At 26.7% G+C, this 16401-nt stretch overlaps 1 protein-coding gene across 2 annotated transcripts in view; it reads left to right on the forward strand.

The window, feature by feature from the left end:
* LOC101237974 (uncharacterized) overlaps positions 1-16401 on the forward strand; it is an 89566-nt gene that overhangs the window by 9628 nt on the left and 63537 nt on the right. For both annotated transcript variants that reach the window (XM_065798044.1, XM_065798045.1), the window contains exons 6-10: positions 300-482; positions 3252-3454; positions 7280-7512; positions 12987-13214; positions 14273-14432. In XM_065798044.1, coding sequence (XP_065654116.1) covers positions 300-482; positions 3252-3454; positions 7280-7512; positions 12987-13214; positions 14273-14432 — 1007 coding nt within the window. The remainder of the gene's footprint in view (positions 1-299; positions 483-3251; positions 3455-7279; positions 7513-12986; positions 13215-14272; positions 14433-16401) is intronic.

Consider the following 16401-nt stretch of genomic DNA (forward strand, 5'->3'; position numbering starts at 1 on the left):
TTTTTATTAATATTAGTTGTAATAGTTGTTATTACTAATAAAAATTTAAAACTGGGAAAAAGTAAATATTTTTTATAAATATTTTTGCAACTAATCGAATTAAACAACAATAGTAAATAACAATAATAAAAATAATGATAGTAAAAGAAAAAATATTTTTTAGGAAAATAATCTTATCAACAAATTATTTGTTACTAATTTTTCTCTTTTATTTTTCTACTTAATATTAATTTTTTGTTATTCATTTTTTCATCAATTCATTTTTTAAATTCAGAATCTTCATTTTTATGTTTGTTTAGACTCTATAAATGGTGCATGGGCTCAATGGAGTGCATGGACAACATGTTCTGAAAAAGTATTTTGTCTACAAGGAGTCTCAAAACGTGAAAGAACATGTTCAAATCCAGCTCCAAATAAAGGTGGAGATGAGTGCCCAGGAATAAAAGAAGAGTCTCAACAATGTCCTACTGATAAATGCCAAAGTAAATAAATAAAAAATTTTCAGCACTTTTTATAATTAAATGATATATATAGTATGATATTTATAATTAATTTATGAGTAATTTTTAAAATGGTAATTTATGATTAATAGTGAAAAATTTAAAAGTAAAGTGATATTTTAGTTAAAATATTTATATATATAATTTTAAAAATTGATATTGATATATGTAATATATATTACATACATCATTGTATGCTTTATAAATAATATTTATTTATTATATGATACTTCAAACACTTGCTTAAGCAGCAACTGTAATAGTATTTATAGAAAAGAGATAAAGAATCTCATGATGATGAGCTTGATCTTAGAAGCTAGAGCAAGTAAAACATTTATAATGGATTTTTAAATCTTTTATAAAAAAAGAGAGGGCCTCATTAGAAGAACCAGCTTAATAAACTAGAGATTTACAAATGTAGCTAATGAAATCAGGAGTAAGAAAATGATAACCACAATAAATAGAGGCAACCTCAGCAGATGTTAACCTTAAGATGGATTTTATTTACTGTTTCTAGAAAAAATCAGTTGTAAATAATCTAAGAAGATGTAAATTGAAGACTCTACTTAGTAATAGTGTTTTGAGACTTTGTAAGTATGTTTCCAGACTTAGTAAGAGTGTTTCTAGACTTAGTAAGAGTGTTTCCATTCATCATGTGTTATAATTTAGGAAAATGGATTAAAAAAAAACGAGTTTCAATAATATTGCAATAATATCAGTTAACAACAGCTGAGTTTTGTTTGGGTTAAAATCACCAGCTACTGGTGTCACAAAAGATCAGGTTTAAAATTTGAAAATAGTCACTTTAGATGTAAGATTATTACAAATAAAGTCACTTTAGATGTAAGATTATCACAAATAAACTCACTTTAGATGTAAGATTATCAGAAAGATCATAATAATAAGGATGAAAAGAAACAAGAGGATCAAAACCTATAATGATTGTCAGAGTGTAAGTTGTTAAACTAAATTTTCTAAAACCTAACAATTATGTTATTAAAACAATTTACTTTAACTGAAAAGTCATTAGATTAAAATAAGAAGCCAGAAAAATTTTTGCTTTTTTTCTTCGAAAATCTTGGCATATTAAAAAAAAAACAATTTCTAAAGAGTTGCAGTTTGCTTTGAGAACAGTGCAGAGCATTGTGAAACAATTAAAGGACACTGATAGAAAAAAGAACCAGGAAAATTTTTTTTGGCCCAATTTAGCTTCATGTCACTCTGGGACAGCTTTAAACTGGTTTAACGAACATAATGTATATTTTGTTGAAAAAAACTGCAATCCACCAAATTGTCCTGAATTATGTCCTATCAAAAGATATTGGGCTCATTTAAAAGGAAAACTAAGATTTAATGCAAAGGAAGCTCAAAAAGTCCAGCCAAAGACCTTGCAAAACCTGATATTGAGAGTAAAATGCAAAAAAAATTTGTTATTTTTTTTTTTTGTTATTCACTTCCTCAAGGCCACTACAGATAAAGACGCTACTTAATAGTGGTTATAACCTTCTCTCAACTCTATAACTCTGAAACACGAACCTTGACAAACAAGGCTGCTGCGCAAAGAAACAAGTTGAGCAAGGTACTATCAGGGACATGGTGGGGATCGAACTTGGAACCTCTTGCTTATGAAGCGAGCGCTTTACCACTACACCACTACCACATATAAAATGCAAGCATTCTCACGTACACAACTTCACAAACTTACATTAGTGGTATTTAAAAGCATTTATATATGCGCTTTCAAAATATATATAATATCCAATAATATCGGCACAGATTTTTTCTGGTACATGTCTTAACAATGAATTAACCTGTTTCTTTGAGATAACAGAAAGAGTGTGGTCGTTAGATTCAAGAGATAAGTTAGAGAAAAATGTTCTTTTCAATTTATTCTGCATTATCCTTGGGAGAGGTAATAAAAGCAGACCATGTAAAGAAAGGGAACGTTAATGGCATTGTTAAAAACTTTCCAATTGTTTCTAGAATATTCTAAGTTATGAGAAGATGAGAATTTATTTTTAGAATAGAATAAATAGAATTTATGAATTTATTTAGTAAAATGAGATATAGTATGAGAATAATGGACTTTTGTGTCAGGTAATTCTTTTTTGCATCGATTTCTTGCAATAATAAAAAATAGTTGTTTGTGTTGAAAAGATAAAAAAAAAATGGAAGAAATAGCAGCTGCACAAGATGGCAGCAAATGAATAGAAAAATGAAGCAAAACTCTTGACCCTAACTTCTGAAAATATAAACCTTGTTAAATAAGGCCGCTGTTAAATAAGGTTGCTTTGCAAAGAAACATGTTTATAAAATGAGTTACAATTTCAGACCACACAGACCAACAATATTGGACTATCAATGGACAATGTGACTATTGTGACTATCAAAACCATCAACACTAAAATCTGATAATAAGTTTTGCAAAAGCTAAGATTCAATGGATGAAAATGAACATGATTATTTGCAAAGGATAGCTTAAAACAATTTAGTGGTAGCATTGTTTTTTTTTAATAATATATCAGGTACTAACAACAATAATAATATTAACAATAATATTACAACTGCTACTACTAATAATAATAATAACAATGATAATAATAATAAAACAATAATAATAACAACAATAATAGTAATAATAATACTGTAATTATTATTATTAAAACCAGTAATAATATTATATAATTGTTATTAATATTTATACTTTTAAAATTATTTACAATATATTTAATAGATTTTTTTTTAATTAAGGTCCCTCAAAGCAAAAAATTGATTTCCTTCCTGTTGCTAATAATGAGTACTTGTATAAAGAATGTGGAGCTACAAAAAAATATGCTACTCAAGGTCAAGGTTTTCAAGTTCCTGATAAAGTGTTTGCTCATACAAAGTTTAATGAAAAATTTAAAAATGGCTATTATGCAACTCAAGTTGAAGAAGGAGGGCAAGTATTAAAAGTAGGTTAATTAAAAAAGTATGTAAATTTGTGTTTGTACACAAACATTATATTTATTATTATCGCATTATATTTAATATATAATGATTTATTAACATATATATTTTCTTAGTAAATAAAAAAATTACAATAAAAAAACTCAAAAAGGAAATTTGGTTGTAAAAGTTGTTTCAACTTTTCCAAAATGTCATATTTTACTAACAGTTGGTCAATAAAAATTTTATAAAGTTTTGAAGGGCAAAAATAGGTACACCTGCAAGTGTTCTTGTTTTTAGGTACTATTTTGTTACAAAATTAATACTTTCTTTTTACTAATTTTCTTTTTGAGTTTTTTTATTGTATTTTCATTTACTAAGAAAATATATATTTTAATTAATTAAGATAGTTTGTTTTAGAAAAAGTTCTAAAACAAACCATCTCTGACAAAATCCAGCGTACTGAAAATGACTATGATTTAGTTCATAATGACCAGCAAGAAAGGATTTGCCAAAGTCATTTTTGCTGAAATCATGTGTCATTGATGATAAACTTTATTTAACTTTGGCTCACAACACAATCAATATCAATAATATTTTCTACTCAAGCAATGTTGAACAAATGAACAATGTTGCAAAATTTTACCAAAAAAATGATTGTCTGGTTGTGTATTTGTGATAAAGGTTTGTCCCCAATGGTTTTGCAATTTTTACTTGAAACATCAAGAAATAGAGCTTTTTATCGAAGAATATCATAATGATGACCAATACTTTTGGCCTGACTTGTCTTCATCGCATTATGCCAAAAAGTGGCATCATTCTTTGAAAAAATTCCATAAAATATGTGGCCAAAGTTGATAACTAGCTTAACATACCAGAATGTAGTCCAACTGAGAATTTTTAAGTATTCTTAAAGAAATGGTCTCTACATGTAAACTTAAAAAAATATTTAAAAATATGTATATATACAAATATATGTATATATTTGTATGTACATATATATATGTGTATATATATGTATATACATATATATATCTGTATGTGTATACATATGTATACATACATATATATGTGTACATATATATGTCTTTATACATATATAAATGTATATATATATATATATGTATCTCTCTCTTTATATATATATTTATGTATACATGCATATATACATATATATATATATATGCATGTATACATATATATATATATATATATATATATATATATATATATATATATATATATATATATATATAAATATATGTGTATATATATATATGTATATATATATATATATAAATATATATATATATATATATATATATATATATATATATATATATGTATATATATATATATATGTATATATGCATATATACATATATATATGCATGTATACATATATATATATATGTATATATATATATATACATATATATATATATATATATATATATATATATATATATATATATATATATATATATATGTATATATGCATATATGTATATTATACATAGTTTACTTCATTTTACCAGAATGCATAAATTAGTGGCAGTTCTTTAAAGTGATCAATTAGTTACCAGTGCTGCTATGTAAGAGTTTCTTAATCTTACAGTGCATTGGTATGACATGACTTGTCTCCAGATTGGATAAACAAGTAGTACAGATAGAACATTAACGCAACATCATCATAGCAGCATGATGAAAGACTGCTTCCATTTGTTAAAGAACTAAAAATTTATAAATGCATTTATTTGCTGGACAACTTCAAAGGGAAATTTTAAAGCTGCATGGGCTTATTCTAAAGGACTATTTTGGTATGGTCTTGTAAATGTAACTGAGCTTTTTCAATTAGTCTTGTAATTAGCAAACATCCAAAAAGCAATTTTATTCAAAGCACAGGAAAACATATTGAAATATGCTTTTTTGAATCACTTAACAAGCAATAGTGCTATTAATTGTAGTTCCATATTAGAAAAACTATAATAATTAGGGATATATTGTTCTTTTTTATTGGGTTCTTTTTAACACAGATTACAAGAAATGGTTTTTTTGAATCCTTTATTAGTAGTGTGTATAAACTATCTAGTGAAAGATACTCTGTGTCTATAATAATCTAATAGTGAAAAATACTGAAGGTCACTCTTTTTTGAGATACGCTTGTGTAAAATTTTGCTAAACTATTGATAACTCTCTTTGTGTATTAGAAAGTACTTTTTAAATCTTTTAAAGTTCATAGAATTGGTTTATTATATATAAAAAAAAATCTTTTATATACTACCTAAACCAAAAGCATACATATTATCAGATTCTTTTTTTGTTTTGTTTGTTTGCATATACTACTTACACTAAGAAACTGTTAGATTTAGATTATTGTACAACTACACAAAAGTTATTACAATAAATTTTACAATACAAGTTTCTTACAGTAAGTTTGTCTAAAAACCAAAGGTTTTATAACTCTAAACATAAGATATTTGTGAGTGGGGTCTGTTGTTACTTTAGGGTGTGTTACTTTATTCAAAGGAAGGCATTCGGGGAAGTAATTATTAGGGAGGGTGATGCTTTGAAAATACTTTAATTGAAAGGGTTTATAAGTGGATGTTTTAAAAAAATTTTTGATCGAAGGGGAAATTAATCAAGAGTGAATTGAAATTTTTTTACAAATTCAGAGATTTTCCCCTCCCCGTCTCCACCCATAATTAAGGAGGGAAGAATAATTCAAAAAATTTTAACAAAAACCGTAGGAAAACAAAACTACAAAAGAAAGTCAAACTTTGTCTACAACCACCATAAAAATTTCTATTGCATATTTTAGCTGCAAAAATTTTTTTTAGCTTGTGTAAAGGTAAAAATTCATTACTTCACAAAAAAATATATGGTTTTTTCATTCAGAGTTATTTTTTTTTATACTTACTATTTTTTGATAACTTAATTGACAAAGATACAAACATAGAATAAACTAAGTAATATACTATATAGGTATTATATTTTAGTGTATGCAACACTATGATTGCATACAGGTGACCAAACGAGGCATCCAGTTAGGTAGACATGGGAGATGTGGTTCTATGAACAGATAGTAAATATAGAGCTGTTTAGTAAGAATCCAAAAGGATAGATATTATTTCTCTCAGTTTCATTTAAGTCAATTGTAAAGTTTTTTAAGCATGCTCATGTATATTTTCATGTTCAAGTTGATACTGTTAAAATTGTATGTCATATATAAATATAAGCATATATACATACAAAACATATATACATCAGCCCTTAGAATTAGGGTTGGCATTCAGCAATACCAACCTAATTGCCAATCTAGAATTGTTTTAGGTCGGCTAAAAATTGCCTACCTCATTTCTGTGTTTTATGGTAAAACCTTTGTATTAAATTTTTTTTTCCACCTGATGCCGACCTCTAACAGATTAGGGTCAGCAAAATATTGCTGACCTCAGTTTTCCTGATTCCAAGGGCTGCATACATACATACATTACCCTTAGAATTAGGAAAAATGAAGTTGGCAATAATTTACCAACCTCAATCTTTTAAAACGTAGAAACAAGGTCGGCAATTTTTTTGCCAACCTCTAACACACTTAGCTAATTGCCGACATTAGGCAATGCCGACCCTAATTCCAAGGGCTGCATACATACTTTTTGTATATTGCATAATTGTAAGTTATTTTTGTAAATTATTCTTGGAGTAGAGCCAGAGTAGAGGTGTGGAGCTGAGCTAGAATTGTTATTGCTATTGTGTCATCTATTTAATTAAACATTTTAATTAGCTGCCATATAAATGTTGTTAATTTGTGTATTTAAATTTTATATATACTTAAAAAACATTTATTTTAGTACTGCTTTGAACCATGGCCTTTATTAACTATCAAGGAAGCTGCTGATTTAGTACCTTCTTATAGAAAAACTCCAGAACTTCCTAATTATAAAAGACCAGATGAAAGAGTTCCTGTGCTTGGATTTTCTGTGCGTATTGAAAAAGACACTTATAAGCTACGGGGATGGGAGTTTGGTATTGAAAGAACTAGTGAATATATAGCTGGAAATAAATTGAAGCTTCATGATGTTATGTAGGTATTTTTACTTGACAAGAGAATTTATTTGATGACAACAATTTAATGCTTATATATATATATATGTATATATATATATATATATATATATATATATATATATATATATATATATATATATATATATATATATATTTATATATATATATATATATATATTTATTTATTTATTTATACATTCTTATAGTTTGACTTCTAAATTTACTGTTTGTGGTAAAAAAATAGCTCTTAAACTACTCTTTGTCATTAAAAGTGACAAAATCAAGTACAATTTATGTAAAAACCATTAAATTTAATTGAGGAAATTAAATTTGATTGTTTTTTAAAAATCCACAAAAACCCAACTTAATAATAGACTGGAATTTTTTAGTATTTTTAATAAAAAAAACAACATACCCTTGTGTCTATATGTGTGTATAAGTACATATACACATATATATATACACAAAAATGGGTTAAAAAAGCAGTTAGCAAAGTGATATAGTGGCAAATAATAGTTGGAGCTTCACTCCAACTATGATGGCTCAATGGTCAGTAACTGAGATACAGCAAGAAGGTTAAAACTTTCAGAGAATTGCACCAGAAAAGTTCTATTCAACATCATGAAGGATGCAGAAATTTAAACAAATAATATGTAATGTGAAAACATTCTCATACTTGGTCAAATAATATGCATGCAAAATAGTACCCATGGATGTTTAAAATATTAGTTTAGTTGTTTATTTTTTTATTTTTAAATTTTACTATTTATTATTATTATTTGTTTTGATATTATGTTTGATAAGTATATTATTATAATATCCGAAATGCAAGATTTATTAAAAAAAAATCTTTTTTGCAAGTAAATAAAAAAACGGTTCTTCTTTAGTCTCTATCTTGTGATGCTTTTTGCAAACTTTAAGCAACTTCTTTAAAAATATTAATGCTCTTTTTTTTTATTGCAAGCAATATATGTATCAAGGGCTATTCTAGACCCTTATTGACAGCATTGAACATATTTGGGCACCACCTAAGTTCAGTTACAAAGGTAAGTGCTTCTTCTATTTGAACGTTTAAAAAATTGAATATTTTTTTGTCTCTATTTATTTTATTTTTCAACATAACCTAACCTTCTTTTTTTGTTATCTTTAAAGCAATGGGAAAACAAAAGGATATCTCACCATCCCCAATCGGACTGATTCAGGGTCTTATATTGGCTGGAAATAGCTCCAATAGAAAAATAGTAAAGAATGTAAAGGTTTCTAGGGCGACAGTCGATAGAATTAAGAAAAAATGGGGAACCATTGTTGTCAGAAAAGAGGGAAAACTGTGGCAGACATCGAGTGACAACCCCACGTACAGAGAGAAAAATAAGAGATATAGTAGTGGAAAATAGGAGAAAATCTAAAATAGTCCTTAAAGAAATCCTTAATGAACAAGGAATATCAATTTCTTTGGGGACTCTTCGTAGAAGATTGGCAGAACAGGGCTTCAAAGCTTGTAGACCTGCAATCAGACTCAAGCTCACTGAAGCTATGAAAGAAAAGCGCCTACAATGGGCAAAAAATCATTTACCCTTTACTGTTGATGGTTGGAAAAAGGTATATTTGAAAAAAATCGTTCTTATAAACTGAATTCTTTTACATATTTTGGCTACTTATTAATAAAATGGTGTTTTTTAATTTTTATAACTTTAACTTTTAAGGTTTGCTTCTCAGATGAATCCACTATAGAGATCATGATGGATAAAACCAATTTTGTGAGAAGAAGAGAAGGTGAGAAGTTTAATGAGGACTGTTTGGTGCAAAGAGTAAAACACCCACTCAAAATAATGGTAGGGTCTGTTATAAATGGCCAGGGAACAGGAAGGCTGTATACTGTACAAAATACGATGCGCCAGGATCAGTACATTAAAGTTCTCGAGGAACGCCTCATACCTCAGGCAAAGGAGTGGTTTCAAGATGGAAAATTTATTTTCCAACATGATTCGGCTCCATGCCAATAAGCAAAAAGTGTATCTAAGTATTTAGACAACAAAAAAATTACTGTTTTACCTTGGCCAGGAAATTCACCAGACCTAAATCCAATAGAAAATTTATAAGAACTTTTAAATTTCAAAAATTTTGGTAACCAATAAACAAAAATTAATTGAAAGATTAATTGAAGTATGGCACCATAACAAAAACATTCAAAAACAGTGCTTAACTTTGATAGAGAGCATGCCAAGGAGAGTTGCAGCAGTCATCGCAGCTAAAGGTGGTCATAGAAAATATTGATGTCGATGTAGATGTTAAAGTGTATTTTTTTTGTTTTGTAATAAAACATATATAAATTATCACTGTTTTTTTTCTAAAATACCTAAATGTTCATGAACCAATTGATTTAGAAATTCAATGTATGCCAAAAACATTTTTAAGGTTTAGGTGATTTTGGCACCTAAACCTTAAAAATGTGGAAATTTTATGGTGGCTCTAATTTTTTGAGCCACCACTATATATATATATATATATATATATATATATATATATATATATATATATATATATATATATATATATATATATATATATATATATATATATATATATATATATATATATATATATATATATATATATATATATATATATATGTATATATATATGTATATATATATGTATATATATATGTATATATATATGTATATATATATGTATATATATATGTATATATATATGTATATATATATGTATATATATATGTATATATATGTATGTATATAAAGGGTCCAGGGGAAAAACGATGAGATAACCAAAAATCTTATTTTGAGATATGAGCAAAAGAAATATAAGCAAAAAGCTTTCACAACTGATAAAAACGTGTGCGTATATTAAGTGTGTATAAAATAACTATTCAGAAATATAGACTTAGTAGAATAAAGTCCACTAATGCGTTTTAAACGTTAATAACGTGTATTATCATTCTTAAATTTTTTTTAATCAATAAAATTCAAAACTGTGCGTGGAGTTTCATTGTTTTCCCCTGGATTTTCTCAATTTTTTGTATTGTTGCCATTTTTTTTTCACAAAAAATTTTTCGGCTTTAGTATTATTGTTCTTATTGTGACTTTCTAAAAAATTTGCAAAGATTAACGAAATAAAAATGAAAGAACTAAAATTTAATAATTAAACTAATCACAATTAATTTATTTCATCGTTACATTGCACTTCAATGTTACTTCGATGTCAACATAATAATAATCAAATAACAGTTACTTAATAGTAAGGCAAAATTTGATTTCCGATTCTATCATTCTCGATCGACTAAATTTTTGAAGAATAACATTAGTCTTTTTCTAAATAGTCAAGATAGATATCATCTTTGTTATTTTTCACCGCTGCAGTTGTGGTTAGCCCATCATAAAACTATTTAGCGTCTGGATCAATAATGAATTTCTTCAAAAATATGAGATCCTTGTATTTTGCTTCAGGAATTGGGAGAGACCCATTGTGCAGATTTTTAAGTGCACTGTGTTGAGGTGGACGGGCGTTCTTATTTTTGCCTTGCTTTGGCGGTTCCCAAATTATGTTACTGGAAGAAAATAAACCAAAAAATGATGCACGATAGAACAGCTCATTAGGAGATTTGCTATCAATCTTCAAGGTGCGAATAGTACACATTGGAAATGGGCACTTGGTTTTGTACATAGGTTTTAAAAACTCATCCCATGCTTTAAAGAACTCTGTCTCACACTTTATAACTTCATAAGGTGATGGCTTTAGTCTAGCACTATGGATTTCATCCCTCCAAGCTTTAGGTACTTCAGCGTGCACTTTTTGATTGATACAGACCATATCTCTATCGCATTCCAAGTATAAATGGCCACGGATCAGAAAGAAAACCAATACACTGTCCAATCTTTTCATGTCGTTAACAATATAATGCAAGAATCTCATAACGGTATAGTTTTTATTCTGCCCTACACAAGAGTCACAAAATATTACAAGTGTCTTAACTGATGGAACAAGATTGTTGTTGATAAAATAGTCAAGGAATGAGCACACATCATCTGATTCTTTTTTGGCAAAACTTTTATTGTATGTGTAGAAGTAAGCTTCATCAGTTGCGAGAACATGAATGTTAAATGAGATGAAATTTAACTGCCAGCAATAGTAGACATCATTACTTGTTCTTCTCAAAATTCATTGTGATAGCTTCAACACTACTTGATTTCATACACTGCTTATGATAGTCAGTTTTAATTTCGTAGAACTTGTTAGCTTTTTTCTTGTGCAGTGTGTTTTCCATTCTTGCTTTTTCCAATTCCTTTGTGAATTTAGCTTTCTCCACATCACTAGCACTTTCGATTTTAGCTTGTAAGCTTGTTTCAGCTGTAATTCCATGGATTGAAAGAAAAGCTTTGTAATACACTTACATCTGTAAAAGTTTCATCCTTTTTTATTCGCACTCTGTACTCATAACCTTGCGTTGAATTTGGTTGCAGTATCCGGATTTTTTGAGCGGTGATGTTGCACTTCTTACACAATAATTAAGCCACACAAATAGTGACTCTGCAGATTATAGGAGTCTAAGCTGTTGTACTCACATAGTAGTCGCTCTCTTTCTTCTTCGCATACCATGGAAAAACAATTTAAGCGTTTGCAGCCACAATTTTCACCACTTTCATGTGAAGCCGTTCGTAGTTTCTTCATAACATCAGTAACATGTCCATGTTTTGCTCTTTTTCTTGTTAACTTACATTCACTAACGTCATCAAGACTTTCTTCACCAGAGCTGGTTGGGTGGTAATAATTATCCATTGCAAAATTATTTATAATAAATGATTATTAACATTCAATTAATACTAATTTAAGCAATAACTTACAGTAAAAAAATTAAAGAGAGACAATGTATGACGCCACGCTGTAAAGGGATGGGTTGGGCAATTTTAAAACACATTTTTTGCAGGATTGCCATTGTTTTTTCCCTTTCGCAATACAATATTCTAAAAAGCGACAAAAAATGCTACTAGATGGCACTAGCACAATTTTTTCAGGCATATTTGGAATCTCATCATTTTTCCCCTGGAGCCTTCATATATATATATATATATATATATATATATATATATATATATATATATATATATATATATATATATATATATATATATATATATATATATATATATATATATATATATACACACACACACATATATATATACACACACATATATATATACACACACATATGTATATATATATACATACACACACACACACACATATATATTCATATATAAATATATATATATATATATTATATATATATATATATATATATATATGCTCAATATATATATATATATATATATATATATATACACACACACTGAATTTGAATAGAGAGTTCAGTTATTGATTTCGTGTAAGAGATAAAAAGATGACTAAAATTATAAAAAGCATGACTAGCTAAAATTTTATTTTTTAACATTTTGCTTCTTTTTTTAGGTTTACATATTATTCTGATGGAACTTTCTGGAGCTTTCTTGCAAAAGGGAATTTTTTGTTATTTAGTCCAACAGTTTTTAAATGTGTTATATTTAACAATGGCACAAGTGAAATTACTACATCAATGCTTGGAAAGGCAGATTCAATAACTTTACAAAGTTTTCTGAATGTCTTAAATATTCCAGATGAAATTGCAGGACACGGTGCTTCAATAATCAAAGCATTTAAGTAAAATGTTTTTGAATTACATTATGATTAATTTTTTTAAAAGTTATTTTTGATCTTTAAGTAATGTTGATTATATTAACAGGAAAAATATTTTTAATAAATTATAATTAGTTACAACTAATTGTATTTAATTACAATTAGTTGTAACCAATTAATGTTTACATTTTTTTGTTGCTTTTTGATGCATTTTATAATTGTTGCTCTGCAGCTTGGTTGAAATTTTTCTAACGTACTTATATATGGGTGCAACTTACTTATATGCAAGTGCAACTTACTTATATGTGGGTGCAACTTACATCTATGTGGGTGCAACTTACATATATGTGAGTGCAACTTATATGCGAGTGCAAAGTAACAAAAAAAGTGAAAAGTTGATGTAAGACCAAGTTTATTATTTTAAGATGATTAATTTTAATGTTTTATAGTGTCCTCTAATATCTTATAAATTATTTTATTAGAGCCAAAATTTTTGGTGATATCTTTTTTGGTGATCATCAAATTTCTGTTAATTCAACTCATTACAAAAATTGCTAAGATTTTTTTATTAAAGCAATTATTTATTTTAATTATTTTGATAAAAATCCCTTTTTTTTAATATAAGAACCTAATCCATTATGAATTCGTTTCCAGAAACCAATCATAAAATATTTACTTTATACTATTTTGTGATTAATGCAGATTTGTGGAGTTTCCCATTACCAGACAGTAGGGACTAAAATGTTTTGGAAGCAAGAAAAAATTAAAATAAGAGTAATTGAAAAATAATTCAAAAGATTATTTATTTTCTTGAATAAAATTTTGTTTTTTAAGAAGTTACAAATCTTCAAAACATTAAAGCTAAAAGCAACACATTTGAATTTGTTGCATTGCAAGCTTTGTAAAAATTTATAAAATTTAATACATTATTAAGATATAACAACTTTAAAAAAAATATATCCAATATAAAATGAGTTGATTAAGTCGTAAACTTTTTAATTTAAATGCCATATGTATTTATAACATTGATACATTGATTTTTTAAATATTTATTTTTTGTATGATTTTGCTTGTGTTTATAGAAATATTGGCATTTGGGAAACTGAGTTTATTCAGCCACAGATTGGTTATGATTTTGTCAGTCATTTTATTGCACCATTTCGCATAACTGTTTCTAAAAAATTCAATGGGGTGCCATTACACTTTGAGATTGTTTATATACATTCTGGATGGGATAAAAAAGTAAATTACTATTTATATGATTTATTTATTTTATTTTAAATTTCATGTAATTATATATATAATGTATAAGTAATTATATATATGAATATATATGTGTATATATGTGTGTGGGTGTGTGTATATATATATATATATATATATATATATATATATATATATATATATATATATATATATATATATATATATATATATATATATATATATATATATATATATATATGTATATATATATATATGTATATATATATATATGTATATATATATATATGTATGTATATATATATATATATATATATTTATATATATGTATGTATGTATCTATATATATATATATATATGTGTATATATATATATATATATATATATATATATATATATATGTATATATATATATGTATGTATGTATGTATGTATGTATGTATGTATGTATGTATGTATGTATGTATGTATGTATGTATGTATGTATGTATTTATGTATGTATGTATGTATCTATGCAGTTGCACCAGAAAGTATTTTTAATATTTCAAAGGTAAAATAAGTAAACTACTGATGTTATTTTTCTGAATGTAAAATATGCAAGGGGCAAATTAATTCAAATTTACCAAATCGCAAAAATTTTTGTGGAAAAAACAACAAACTAATTGCAACAAAATAGCAAAGTTTACTAAGGCTCTCATAACTACTATGTTTTAAATATTACTTTTATAAAACAGATGTTAATCCAAGTAATACGAATACAAGATAAAAGTACTTATTGTTGTATGGCAAAACTTAAAAAAAATTGAAATAAAATAAATAAAAGTGCATTACTACTTTAATCAAAAGCCTATCCAAATAAACAAACTTTAAAGACAAGTAATTCTTGAGGGTTCTTGTGGTTTGAAAAGTACACAGTGAAATTTTAGAATTTGCTTTGCCTGGCCTGATGGTCAAATAACCAAAGGTAATATTGGTCCCACTAGGTTACTTTATGTATAAAAATTTTTACCAAGGAATATAAAAATTAGCTTCAAATAATATACTTTCAAAATTGCTAAATGGCTTTAGTCCTTCGCAGTTCACGTTTGCTTAATTCGTTTCTTAATATGTTCATTCTATTAATACATTATTTTTCATTGGTAATTAAGTATAACACTACAAACCTAAAACACATTCTTAATAACATAAATGGAAAGTAAGTTGACAACAAAGAAAAATTATAGAAATTTTGTTTTATAACTATTAAAAAAAGTATAATAACAGTTTTGAAAGCCTCTTGATTTGATGACCTCTAGCTCTACTATCAATTAATTTTTTAATGGTTTCTTGAGGCATTTTCTCTGCAGAGCTCTATTATCACAAGAAAAACAGCCTAAAATGTTACTGTAAGTTTTATTGTAGAACTTTTATGTACTTCTCATGACCTTCTCTACATCGTTTGTACTTCTCATGACCTTCTCTACTTCGTTTGTACTTCTCATGACCTTCTCTACATCGTTTGTTCTCATGACCTTCTCTACATTGTCTGGCAACATGAAGTATTTAGTTCAGATTTACTTTTTTCAACCAAATGATATTTACTCAATACTATCAAAGGTTATCTGCATTTTTTCTGGCAAATATTAAATGCTTAGCAGCATTGTTCTTTAAAACAAATAGTTTTTTCCTAGCCACATGGCCATCTAATTTAGCTTCATTTCATCTGGATTTGATTCAGTTATCACCAATTAGTAAATTTAAAACTTCTTTTAGCTTTCTTGCTGAAATAAATGGTCTTTTATTAAATAAATGTTTTCTTTGCATCAATTGCAATTAATTGGTCTTAATGAGATTTTGTTCTTTTTCTTTGGCAACTTTGTGGTAAAAAAAATGGTTCCTGTTTGAGAAATATTTTTGCAAACTTTGTTTACACTTTCTCTTGAAATATGGAAAACATTGGTGATATTTTGCAAAGATTCACTAGCAAAGATTCACTAATCTTCACTC

Source organism: Hydra vulgaris, chromosome 05 (genome assembly GCF_038396675.1).
Source record: "Hydra vulgaris chromosome 05, alternate assembly HydraT2T_AEP".
NCBI classification, from domain to species: domain Eukaryota; kingdom Metazoa; phylum Cnidaria; class Hydrozoa; order Anthoathecata; family Hydridae; genus Hydra; species Hydra vulgaris.